General features: G+C 37.2%; 1 protein-coding gene across 2 annotated transcripts in view; it reads right to left on the reverse strand.

Annotated features, from left to right (window-relative positions):
* The window catches only part of LOC119790830 (amyloid-beta A4 precursor protein-binding family B member 2), a 49,362-nt gene extending 36,635 nt beyond the window's left edge, over window positions 1-12,727 (reverse strand). Inside the window, exons 1-7 of one of the 2 annotated variants that reach the window (XM_038296542.1) lie at window positions 11,438-12,727; window positions 10,612-10,817; window positions 8,345-8,473; window positions 8,052-8,137; window positions 7,441-7,501; window positions 5,030-5,176; window positions 3,371-3,498 (exon numbers count right to left, since the gene is read on the reverse strand). In XM_038296542.1, the coding sequence (XP_038152470.1) occupies window positions 3,371-3,498; window positions 5,030-5,176; window positions 7,441-7,501; window positions 8,052-8,137; window positions 8,345-8,473; window positions 10,612-10,817; window positions 11,438-12,701 (2,021 nt within the window). In that variant the 5' untranslated portion in view covers window positions 12,702-12,727. Of the gene's footprint in view, window positions 1-3,370; window positions 3,499-5,029; window positions 5,177-7,440; window positions 7,502-8,051; window positions 8,138-8,344; window positions 8,474-10,611; window positions 10,821-11,437 lie in introns of both variants that reach the window. The other variant, XM_038296541.1, reaches the window with a different exon arrangement.
* Between the last annotated feature and the right edge of the window lie 79 nt (window positions 12,728-12,806).

Genomic DNA, 12,806 nt, shown 5'->3' on the forward strand with positions numbered 1-12,806 from the left:
TCTCTATCTTTTTATCCTCCTTTTAGGACTCTGCCGCATGATGTGTGAGAGGGAGATAAAGAGGGAAGAAGAAAGACAGAAAAGTCCCTCCATCATCTAACATCTCAGAGGACTGAAAAACTTTCAGCAACTGTCTCTCAGCGGTAATGGATAAAACGTGTAGCTTTAGAAGGAGGAGGCTGAGGAGGAGGAAAGGGTCAACCTAGGACATCTCTCACTGATGCTTTATTTCCTCTATGCAATTTGTTCCTCCTATAACAATATTACAACAGCATCGCCCCCCCAACAGGAATTTTACCTTACCCTTCAACCTGCAGCATTTTCCTCTTCATACATTTTGTGTATTTGGCACCATGTATTTGTCACCTTGTAAGGACAGAAATATGTCCAGGAATATGCTCCTTTGTGGGGACTTGCTGGTACTTTTTCTTTTGCTCATGGGGACCAATCAACTAGTCTTCAGAAGTTATCTTCTTGGTTTATGGTGAGGTTTAGGACTAAGCTATAAATTGAGTTTTAAGACTGCTTACCACAGCAACCATAGCCTCACAATCACAAGTAATACTGTAGATCAACCCGCGGCTCTCTAATGTCCCCCTCGCAGCTCCCTGGAGCTTTTTCAAAAATGTATGAAAATGGAAAAATGCTTATAATACGGTGTGTAGGTGGTCAAATAAACATTTATTATATTTTCCAATGCTATTCAAAGTTGTATAATAAGTAAATTTAAACAATAAATGTAAACGTTTCTGTCAATGAAGTTTTGCGTCATAGCCTGAAACACACGGTTTAGCGTGGCATGGTGCCAGGCAGGGGGCTGTTGAAAAGAAAATGACAGGTGTGTCTCAGGCCACGGATCACCAGGGGGAAAAAGGAAAATAGCTGATGAAAACAGAGGATTCAAAGAAGAAATGACTGAATCCTTTGCTTTCATTACCAATGCAGAAGGCTTGCCTGCATGTTTGCTTTGAATTGAGAAGTTGTCAAATAATAAAAACAGTAATTCGGAAAGGCATTTCCAGGGAAGGCATGCAAAATTTGCAGCAAATCACAAACTTGGGAGAGAGGGAAAATTGCGATTGCAGTACTTCTGTATAAATTAGAGGAGAGCAAAGATAGATTTAAGAAGTGGATTGCTTCTTCAAACTCCACTACTACTGCCAGTTTTGCTGCAAGCATGGAAAACCATCTACAGATTGAGCAGGTATGTAAACAACAAAACCTAATACATTCATAATGCGATAGAATTTAAACGTAGAGCACCGAATGCCATACAGTTGATAAGTCATATGATGTGACATTTGCTCCAGGAAAAACATTTAATCATGAATGCTTATTATATATTCAAGTGCACATAGTCCTTTTTTATAGTGGGCTAATACACTTAGAGCCAGTGTTGCCATACAAGACTTATATATGACATTTTTGCTGCTTAAAATCAGCTTCCTCGGGACATTAGTTATATAAATAAGTAGGATATATAGCACTAAAAATCTCACAAACATCTCACAACTGCATTGAATCATATTTGAGCCTTGGTGAATCAAAAGGATCCAGTTGTAAATTAATTGACAATATTATATTATATCCCTTCAATATTGGACAATAAAGGGATTTTCTATTCTATTCTTTTCTTTTTCTTTTGTGCTATAGGGACTAGGCCATACAAATGAATGGAGGTCAGATCAAAGTCTCCATAAGGACGTGAAACATTACACGTATCTGTGTGTTCCTGTTCAGCCATCTGAATGTCATCCGTCTTATTTTACCAGCAAAGTGAGGTCCAGTTGTTTTAAAATGAGGAAATTTCCTGGTCCTCACAAGCTATTTTGGCAGAAATTAGATTGAGAGCTAAGGTGTGAATTGTGTTTTGTTTAGGGTAAGGATATTGGTGCGTATTTATAATGGTTAGGTTTAGGGAAGGGGTCAGGATCTGACCATAGAAAGTATAAAAAAGACTTACCGGTAACATCTGTCTGTCTGTCTGTCTTTGACGTTTTCTTTTTGAGATTTTTTTTAATTTTGCCTGCTTGATGATTTCAGACAAGTTTTGTTCATCTGATTTCCTAATAGCCATTAGATCTACATGTGCCACCGATGTGGAATATAAAAAATGGTTAATTACAGTCGATCTATGAATCAACAAGCAAAGCGATTATGTTTTTGTACAGGGCCAAAAACCTACATTTTATTTTTATTCAGTATATGATCCAAAAAAATTCTTTTAGGATTTGAAGCATGCAAATGTGATAAAAAGGACAAACCATAAAAAGTTCTCAAGGGAGCCAATGTTTTTTTCATTTTCTTTCATGGCACTGTATGTAGAAATCCTGTATTGGAAGCTTTGAATTGAAACCTAGACCCCTCCTCCCCCATTTGCAGGTGTGCAAGCATCAGCACATTGTTAACTCAACACTAAAAAGTTAAAACCATGGGACATTTGTAAATCACTAAGGTCCCATGGGGTCATTACTGGAAAGCAGAAGGATTGGAAAATAAAAATAATTACAGGGTTGCAGTTTTTGCAAATACAGATGGAATAACAATGAGAGGAACTCTGTTCTCCTGTGATTTGATAAAACTCCTGATTCAGCTTCCAGAAAAATTACACACATGCACAATCTAATGGATGCACGTTCAGTTTCTGTCACTGTCATACTAATGTTTTATATGTTTCAGTTTACATCTCCTTTATATTCAAAAGCATAATAGACAATTGGGAATTGATCAAATAAGCGGGAATGTAAAGGCATAATAACACAGTAGCAATGGGTTACCAACAGAAGCTTCCTAGTGTAGAGTCTGAGCAATGAGAATGTACAGTATATTAATGTATTTAGGGTTGTGTGAACATCTATTTCCCTGTGGAGTTGATTTTTAATCTATAAAGTCAAATCTTGCCAACATCAAAAGATATAATTTTTTTAAGGTTGCGAAAAAAAATAGGTTTATAAAAGAAATAAAAATATCAGAGGATTTCAAATTAAATCCAATTCTCTGTTATGTTTATTACCTTAATTAATTAAAAGAAAAATAGACATTTTAATGTAAAATCCTATATTTTATGTGCAAAAACTACATCTGTATACAATAGCTACTAGAGCAGGCAGTTTATTTACGTCATAAAGACTTGATTGAACTGCTGCTTTTCAAGCTGCAATCTAACAAAAAGCAGAAAATATTGCATTTCAGAAACTGACTATGGCACAATATATTATCTAACAAATCAAGACTTCTAATTTCAATGACTTACAATAGATAATGACTTAAATTACAAAAAAATCAAGCCTTTTACAGTAGTAGATAATTTCTTGCACTACATTCTGAAAATGATTCCAGTTATATAAAGAGGACTTTTATATCATCCTACCTGTCGTGATCCCGTCCGACCCCCCAGACACGGATACTGCTGATTGGCTGGGAGTGGAGCAAGCTGCGATCATCTGGGTCAACCAAAGTTAACATGCGATCTTGAAGCACAAGCAGCATGCCCTTACCCTGGAATAATGCACACAGAAAGACTCTTAACCTGCAGCTCAAAACTGATTAGAGTTTCTAAATTATATATATAAAAAGAAACAGCAATATTTACTTTCTGCTTAGAACCAGAAGTGTTCAATGGCATGGTATGGCAGTAGTTAACCCTCAGTTGTCTGCAACAATGTGATATTCCCTACTGCAGTCTTATAGATTATCTAGGTTACATTAGATGCAGTTTTTCCACACTTCAATGAGGTTTTTACCAGTGATCATGAGGGAGACTTTTGTTGTTTAGAATGGATACTTTCATGTGATGCATATTTCTGGGAGTAATTATACCTTTTAATATACAAACATTTAAACCTGATTTATGTAAGTCATATTGACATCCTATCTTCCTCTGAGGAGAATTTACCAGCAGATCACAACCCAAACCATCACTTACTGTGGAAACATCAGACTGGACTTCAAGCAATGTAAAGTAAATGCTTCTAACTTTTCCTTCAGACTGGGAGCTTGATTTCTAATTAAAACAATCTACTTTCACCTTAAGGACTTTGAACCACTGAGCAATAGTCCAGCTGATTTCCTCCTTAGCTCAGGTAGGATATTTCCGGTCCATGTGTAGGATTTGTCTTTGCTCAGAGGCTGTTGGTGCAGCAAACCCAGCCTTTGTCTCCTCCTTGTTAAACTACCCAAAATACTGAATAGATTTTGCTTCAGAATCGTCTTAAATTTCCAGGTATTCCTGTTGCTGCTGCACCTTTATTAATGCACTCTTTCTTTCCACTCAACTTTCTATTACTATCTTTGCATGCAACACTCAGACACTTTAGCAACCACCTTTTATGGCTAAACCTTGTGAAAGACTGCCTTCTGGACATCTGTATAGTCACTGTCCTTCACCATCACTGTGTTATCTACTGACCAAAGCTGAAGGATAATTTGGAGACTCATGAAAGCGTCTATTCTATTTCTTATGGGAGCCTGAATTTGGGGTGTCTAAAAAAAATACTTCTCCTCTCTTCATTGTTTGTATATCTATATCTACCTCTCAGCCTTTATAAGTTTACCTTTCTAAAAAAAGGCTTAAAAAATACAGTTTTTGTTCAAGAATGTTTGGGGTTTTTTTATTTTTATTTTACATTAAACTGTATTTGAGGACAACACCTCTGTATGTCTTCACCAAAATATGCAACAGATCATACAGTAAGACTTTGGTTCATCATAAAAGTTAAGGAAAATGATAAATATCAATAATAAGTAGTGGAGAAGGAGTGAGAAAACAAAGGCTCAGTTTCTTCTTACCTTTTTTAAATGATAACAATCATTGATATATTACCATTTATTGTCTTTGTTGTTTTAATTTTTGTAATGTTTTCTTTTTTTTAGAGTCTGTTTTACTCATAACATGTTCAAATTAAGCCATCTTGATCATCTTCCTTATTATGAACATTAGAGTGACAGACAGGATGTATCTAACGTTCATTAGCATTTTATAGAACTCTATAGACGATTACTTGGCAGAGATATTGGCTGACACACTGACCTCTCCCCAGACTCCGACCGAGTCTCTTATATCCCTCCTGCAGTAGGACAGCTGTCTGATGCAGTGGTGGACGGCAACACTGCTCCTACCCTCACACAGGTCCTGCTCTGCCATCTCCACCCAGCCCAGAGACCGAACTGGAAAAGACTAGAAACACAAAAAGGTTTTTTTTTTTTTTTTTAGCTAATCTGTCCTTTTTAAGTATGATACAGCTGTGATATTTTAATATGAATTTCAGATGCTGTCAGATGAATTACAATTTTATGATTGGGTAAACTGCATGTACATCTATAGCAGGACATCACAAAAAAACTAACCAAAACACATGTAATTTGAGCAACACTGCTCAGGAGCAGGGATTATTTCAGTCCAAATACACAATCTGATGTAAACAAAACATTTTATCTTGCAGACGATGAAGATGCTTGAACATGAAATATAAAACCCTGCATGAACTTGGCATATTGCATCCTCTCTCTTTTAGTGTTTTTCTTCATCAATCTTTTCAAGGAGGATTCCTTTGCATAAAATATTGTCAAAGCCTTTAAAAAAAAAATGTAATCTGCAAAGCACAAATTAAACAAATAAAGGATATTCACCATCTTCCACTGATCAAATAATTGTCCATTTTATTCTTTTTTCCTCCTAATAAACATACCAGTTTTCTTTCTTTTCCATCACAAATCATCTGCTAAAATTTTTTTATTATTCTTAATTGTAGTTAAGCTTGAATTTACCAAATGAATTTACATGTGTCAATGTGAATGTTGAATATTAAGTTTAAATGTGAGGCTTTATTTTCATTTCCTTATTATAGGAATAGAAGATTGTTTTTGTTGACGATTTAATCCAATAAGGCATTCCTTTATCATAATCTGGTTAAACCCTCTATATGTGATCATTCATCTGTTCTCTGAGTCATAGAAATTATATATACCCTATTTTTGGTTTACTCTTCTAGAAAAAAGCTGCTAAAAAGTGTGGGCTGTGAAACAACTGACTTCACAAAACTGACCACTAAGTGGCGCTGCAACAAAAAGAGAGATGTGAGCTCAATAAGAACAGCTCTAAGGAGAGAGCCTGGTGATGCCTTTTTATCAACTAGTAAAAAATTTAAATATTTTGTTTGTCACAGTAATACATCACAGTCAATTGGATCTGATACTCTGTGTTGTTTAGTACTAATAGTGTCTTTATGGTTTCCCTTTTTTGCTTTCATTCATACAGTACAGAAATCTAAGAAATCAGAGAAGCTTTTAACTTTTATGATTGTAACATGTATTGTGGGTTGAATATGAAACTAAATACCTATGAAAAAACAGCTAATAAATAAAAGGGATGATGTCAGTTGCTTCTGTCATTATAGACATCCAACCTTAAAAAATATTTTAGGGCAAAATATTGCTCTGACTGCGGAGCGACTTTTCAGAAAAAGCTGGTGCCTTGCTCATCATCGGATGTGTGTTTGCTGATATGTAAGCTATTTAGGTTGTGTGGGTCGTTTTCTTCTTTAATCAATATTCAAGGTTTACAAAAAACAATTGTTGTTATCATGACCCACAGGGTGAGTTTAAATTTCAGGCAACATTTTATTCAAATCAGTCAGATCACAAGCATGTTAGGAAACTTACTGGGTTTTGCATATTAGCCTGTTTCTGTACATATTATGCTTGTCTTTGTGGATCATTATGACCTTTCCTGTTTTATTTTTCCTCATAATGACCTATGTACGCGTAATTTCAAAGTATAGGCAACAAGAATGCAATGTTATTTAAAGTCCTCCCAAAATTTCATTTTAAAGTTCTGACTCCCACCACATATTTGCACAGAAAGGTTTTTGAGAATGCCTTTTCAAATTTTAACTTATTAATAATGTTTTACCAGATTCCTATATTAGGTATAAAGCATGTTTCTTTTTGTTAACAGTAAACAAGTTTCCCCATTTGGTTTGAGGTCATTAAAACATATTCCTGGCATAAATCGTCTCCTCAATGGAGGAGTTCAAATATCTTGGGGTCCTGTTCATGAGTGAGGGGAGAATGGAGCGGGAGATCGAAGGACGGAACGGTGAAGCTGCTGTAACGCAGATGCCGCACCATTCTGTCATGGTGAAGAGAGCTGAGCAAAAAGGCAAAGCTATCCATTTACTTGATGGTCTATGTTCCTACCCTCAACAATGATCATTAGGTCATGGCTCAAAAGGAGCTCAATCATTTAGGAGGGGCTCGGAGTAGAGCCGCTTCTCCTCCACATCGAGAGGAGTCAGCTGAGGAGCTTAGGACACCATTTTCTGAAGGAGGAGGTGTCTGGGGAGAGAGAAGTCTCTCGTACGGGTTCCTTCCTAAGTTCCTTAATAAGCCTTTACAACAAAATCCACATTTTGGGTCATTTCTGATGTATTGTATCCTTACCAATGCATCTGGGTCAGAGAAAGTACTGTTGAGGTCCACTGTCTCAAGCTGAGCTGGAGGGCTGCAGAGAATAATCAGGCATAAGTCACAGAATAAAATTAAGCGAACAAACAGATATTCTTAAAATAGTTTTCCTTGACATATGAGGCTCTCTGATTAAAATCAAAACATAAAATCAGCAAGTTGCTCATTCTTATTTTAAAGTGAGCACAGTGAAATGTATTATCTACTGTGCATGGATAGAACATTACAACACATTAAAATTCTGTTAAAGAGCATGTTTTCTTTCGTAATTTTTAATTTACAGCTCTATTTGTAGAAATGGGAATCCTTTTTTGAAGTGCAGAATCTCCTTTTAGCCGTTAGGTAAAGACTTTTTATTTAGATAAATGATGTGCTGGTTTTTTTTTATGTTCTGAGGAGTGTAGAGAAACTTTGTGACACTGACACCAGCTTCACTGCATTAATAGTAAATCAAGAATATTTTATTTTAAACAAAGTAATTTTTGCCTGATTAGAAAACTGCTCTGATTAAAGAGCTCAACTTTTTACAACAAGATTTATTTATTTTTTTACACATGTTTTCCAGTACTGTTTATCTTATGACTCACTTCAGCTTAAGAGAGGCATAACGAAGGGTAGCTCCTTCAAAGGCTTTTAGACTGGGATCTGGATAGACTGGATAGTCCTTCAGCTCCTGAAAAAGATTTGTTGGAAAAGATAGATTTTTGTGACAGATTAAAAAAATACTTTTGGTTTTCTTTACTGTGTAAAAACTAATAATTATCAGTCAATTTAAATCAGTTTGGAACACGTTTCTTTCTTAATGGGACTTCTAAAAATGTATGCCCATACATCCAGAAAAAAAATCCCCCCAAAATCATAAATTTAAAGTCAGACATACTTTCGTGGTGGATGAGGTGGAGCTGACAACCGGATCTGGAGAGAAGATAACTTTGGAGGGAGTGGATGGTGAAGAGGACGGGGAGGGGACCGGCTCCACCGAGCTGTCGGATATCAAACTGCTGGGACGCTGTTAGTAAAAAGCAATGGATGAGATGCAACACAAAACACTTTATACTGTAGATACATTCTCTCAGTAAGCACTGAGTTAAAGCAATATTCTACACAAGAAAACATATCAAGATACATGTCTGTACTGTTTTGTGCATTTTGCCATCCAAGGAAGTTATTACATAGTCCATGTGCATCTGAACAAAGTAGAATTTCTTTAAAAAGTGAATTTATCTAAATAAATCAAGCAAAAAAGAAGAATTTGTTAGAAATACATCAGCTGGTTGATATTTTTATATTTGATAGTTTTTTTTCTTGCATCTGTATTAGCCAATGTATACATGACTTGGCCAAATTATTAGTCTCTATATTAATCAATATTTAATGTAGGCTATGAAGCCAAGATAATAAGGCGTTGTTTTTTTTACTTTTATTTTTTTACTCTTCCTAGTTTTTAAAAGTGTTTTTAGCATTTTTTTTGTGCATTTCATTTTTTTTAAAAAGGACTCAGTTTGCAGAGTTCAAAGAATAGGGTGCATTAAGTCTGATGTCATAGAGAATGCAGACGAGTTTGTTGCTGTTTTTTAGCTCACATTATAAATTTTTATGAGCATTGCAAATAATATTTAATGGACTTCCTGAATTAAGTGCATGCGACACTTCATTATATTGTTTTCTATATGTGCAGGGGGACTCTGGACATAGGTGTCCCTTATTTTTATATATGAAATGTGGCAACCCTAACAGGACATTTCGAGTGGTTCAAATGGTTAAATTCATGCAAAAACAACCGGTACCACTCTTAAAAAACCTTTATCGATAAATGTCTGCCATTCATTTCAAATAGATTCACTACACAAACACTGTTATATATTTCAAACATTAATTTCTGTTTATAATTGTGATCAATATAGTTTAGAACTAATAAAAACACCAAAATGTGTTCTGAGAAAATGTTTACATCATGTATTATTAATACAGATTTTATTTGTATCCCAATGTTGCTGTACAAAGAATGACATAATGTACTGTATATTAAATATAAGACCTGGTTGGGCTTTCTTTTGCATGCATTTCTACATCACTGTAGCTCAATCTGGAGGTAATCAGACTGTGACTCAGCTGAAGTGTTAGGAAGCCCAGGTTGCCTTGGAAGAGGCCTTCAGCTCTTCTGCATAGTTGGCTCTGGTTTCTCCTGAAAATGTTCAATAGTTGCTACTTTGATTTGAGGACAGTCCAATTTACTCAGCATCAAACTGCATCATATAACCAGGTATTAGTACTTTAGACAGAACTAGCAAGAAAACTACAATGAGCTCTAAAATGTTATCAAGCTGGAAAATACATGCATAACAAACTCCTCTGTTCTTCATTATATTCCCTATTGTTTCCAACCTTTCCTGTACAGCTTGCAGCCCTGTTACGTATCATACCTTATAGTCTGAATAACAAATAAGAGTATCATCTCAAACTGAATCAGTATCGTTTATAAATTAGCCGATGATGATTCCAGTTAAAAAAAGAGAACATCGTTAAGTTCTAAGGTATTATAAGAACTCTGACATCAAACGTGTTTTTATTTTATTTTAATGTTTTTTTCATTGAAAGCAACAACATATTTCTGTTTTAAATATTAAGTTGCTTTTAATTGTGGAGGTTCCCCCAGCCATTCCTTAGTGTTACTATTTACTTTAGTATATTCTTTTATGGTGCGGCACCAGGAAGTATCTATTTTGTGCAGTGTTGTTGATATTTGTTTTTTCCTGGTAGATTGCTTCACTAACTTTGAATTTTTAAACCCTTTCAAAATTGATAATTGTTATTTTTTCATTATCTCTGGGTATGATTTCTTTAAATTTTTCAGTTATTTTATCCTACTTCATGCAGTTAAACAGGTTCTGTCTAATGGATGTTTTTGTATACAGGTCTTGTTAAAATTAACTCAATAACAAAAACACTTTTTCCACATGGCTTCTCTCTCACAATATTGAAATCCTCACTAATCTTAGTCTAATGTTGATATTTTTTATGATATTATTTTAAGCATTTAGGTTGTATAGAAAAGCAAAAGAAATCCACGGAAGAGCAAATATTTTTCCACAACCCTGCGAATAAAACAATATAAAAATCAACCTTTGATATCCTCGGTCCTCTCACCTCATTCGGTAGCTTGAGGGAATCCTGTGTTTCTCTTTGTGGGTCATGCTCAGAGTCTGGCTCATTGTTTGTAGCGAGTTCTTGGTTTGCAGAAGCGATGGGTCGGTCATACTGTGTCGTGCCAGTTGGGACATGCCAGAAATAGACTTCGGATGTGTCTGAGATCTCCCGCCAGCCTGGGGGCAGATCCCCCTCAGCCCATACATCTGCTGATAGATGGTAGAGAATATGAGCAAATCATAGAGAAACAAACAGAAATGAATGAGGCCCATAGGTAGGCTTTACAAACCCACATAAGGCTGGTGTATACTAGACACCAAAAAGGACACACACAAATAAGGATGCATAGAATAATTTCATTTATAGTCGACATGTTCCTGCTCCGTCTCTGTTGTCATGGCAAAACCAGGCTAATACCCTGTGGCAAGGTCTAACAGTCAACAATCTGTTTTGCTTTCTTTTTCTAACCCTTTGTTTCTCTGTACACCCTAAAATTATCTCTCTCATGTTTGGACATGCTTGTCTGAAAACCCCCTCCTACCCAACCTTTCGCTGCTTTTTAATGCCCTTCCACTGCAGCATCTGATCCTCTCTGCACCATAAGGTCGCTCAAGGGAGCCTTAAAGGCTTCACCAGAGCTTCTAGAGTGCCTTTCATGGTTAAAGGGTGTTTTTGTAAAATTACAGATCAAAGAATTGGTTAGAGGTAGAAACACAGGCAGCCAGTGTGAAAGATGATGTAACTGAGAGATGACTAACCCTAATGGATGACATGAATATTAAACATTTTCAAACAAAAATTAGACGAAAGGATAAACTTATCAAACCTGTCTCTTTTGGACTCTGTGGAGACGGAGACTCTTGGGACAGGGTGGTCCAGCTAGAGTCTTCATCCTCCGATGGTGTGTCAGGAGTCATATCCATTTTGAGGCCGACTCTAGGGAGGCCTGTCTCTGACTTAGGTTCCTGCAGAGAGGGAGATGCCCAGGTCTTCGTAGGGTTGTGTCTTTCAGCAGCTCTGGCCTGTTTTGGGGAACTTGTAGGGTACTGTTGCAAAAACTGGTTCTCGTTGTTGGGGTGCAGCTCCACTTTGATCACCCGAGGCTGGGAGCTTCGAGGTGGCTTTGCGGGACTACGTGGACTAGCCTGGATTTGGGGACATAGTTCCTCTCGGATTGGTGCCTTGGTTTTATTCTGAAGGGGAATCAGGTTGTCTGGCACCCACTCAGGGCTGTTTGCTGAAGAGGAGGAGGTGGAGGAAAGGGGTGCTTCAACCACCACTGGCAGCAGGGGCTGTCTTGGCGTTGGGGTGGGCTCATCTTCCTCCTCATCTTCCTCCATCACACGTTCCACATTATCCTTTTCCTCTTGGCAGTTTTGTTTGCTAGTGGACTTTTCCTCCTTCTGACTTTCTCTCTCTTTGGCCGGACTATCCTGTTCCTTCTCTGATGAAGGTGGCTGCTTCTCTTCCTCCTTGAGCTCTTTGTTTTCCCAACTTGGGTCCAAATCCCAACACTTGCCATGATATTCCAAAAAGCTTTTGGTTCTTCTACGAAATGGAGGAAGTTGGGAGTTGTCTTTCCCAAACTCTAGCCAATCCGAAGAAGGATTATTGAATAGGTCATTGTGGATTTTGTCCACAGTATTGGCCCTGCTCAGCTGTAGCTGCTGGCTCTCCGCTCGCCTCTGCATGTTTGCTCCATTCTTCGCCAATTTGGGGTTAGTTGTATTAAAGAATGATGAGGATGAAGAAGAGGAGGAGTAAAGGGCAGAACTGGATGAGGACTTGGTGGGAAGTCCTCTTCCTTTGGTAAGAGGTTGGTACTTGGACGACAAAGCCAGATTGTCACTTATCCCCATGGCACTCCGCACACTTGTCATTGCGTGCCTCTGACGGCTCTTAGGCAAGGTGGCCGAGCTCCCGGTTTCCATCGATTCCTTGATGACGTCACGGCCAAGCAGCTGGTTGTAGGATGAGCGCAGACTAAGAGAGGTGGGAGGAGTAGCCGAAGGTGTAGTGCGATTTGCCAGACCCCCGGTGGAGGGGGAGGAGCCAGAACGTGAAAGGGGAGGGGTTTGGATTGACGTCATGTCTGAATAGAAATATACAGTTGGTAAGGAGCTGTTGGGAGAAAAAACACAACAAAAATGTAATTTTATATATATATATATATATATATATATATATATATATAT

Source organism: Cyprinodon tularosa, unplaced genomic scaffold (assembly GCF_016077235.1).
Source record: "Cyprinodon tularosa strain WSP-4 unplaced genomic scaffold, ASM1607723v1 ctg371, whole genome shotgun sequence".
In the NCBI taxonomy this organism is placed as follows: domain Eukaryota; kingdom Metazoa; phylum Chordata; class Actinopteri; order Cyprinodontiformes; family Cyprinodontidae; genus Cyprinodon; species Cyprinodon tularosa.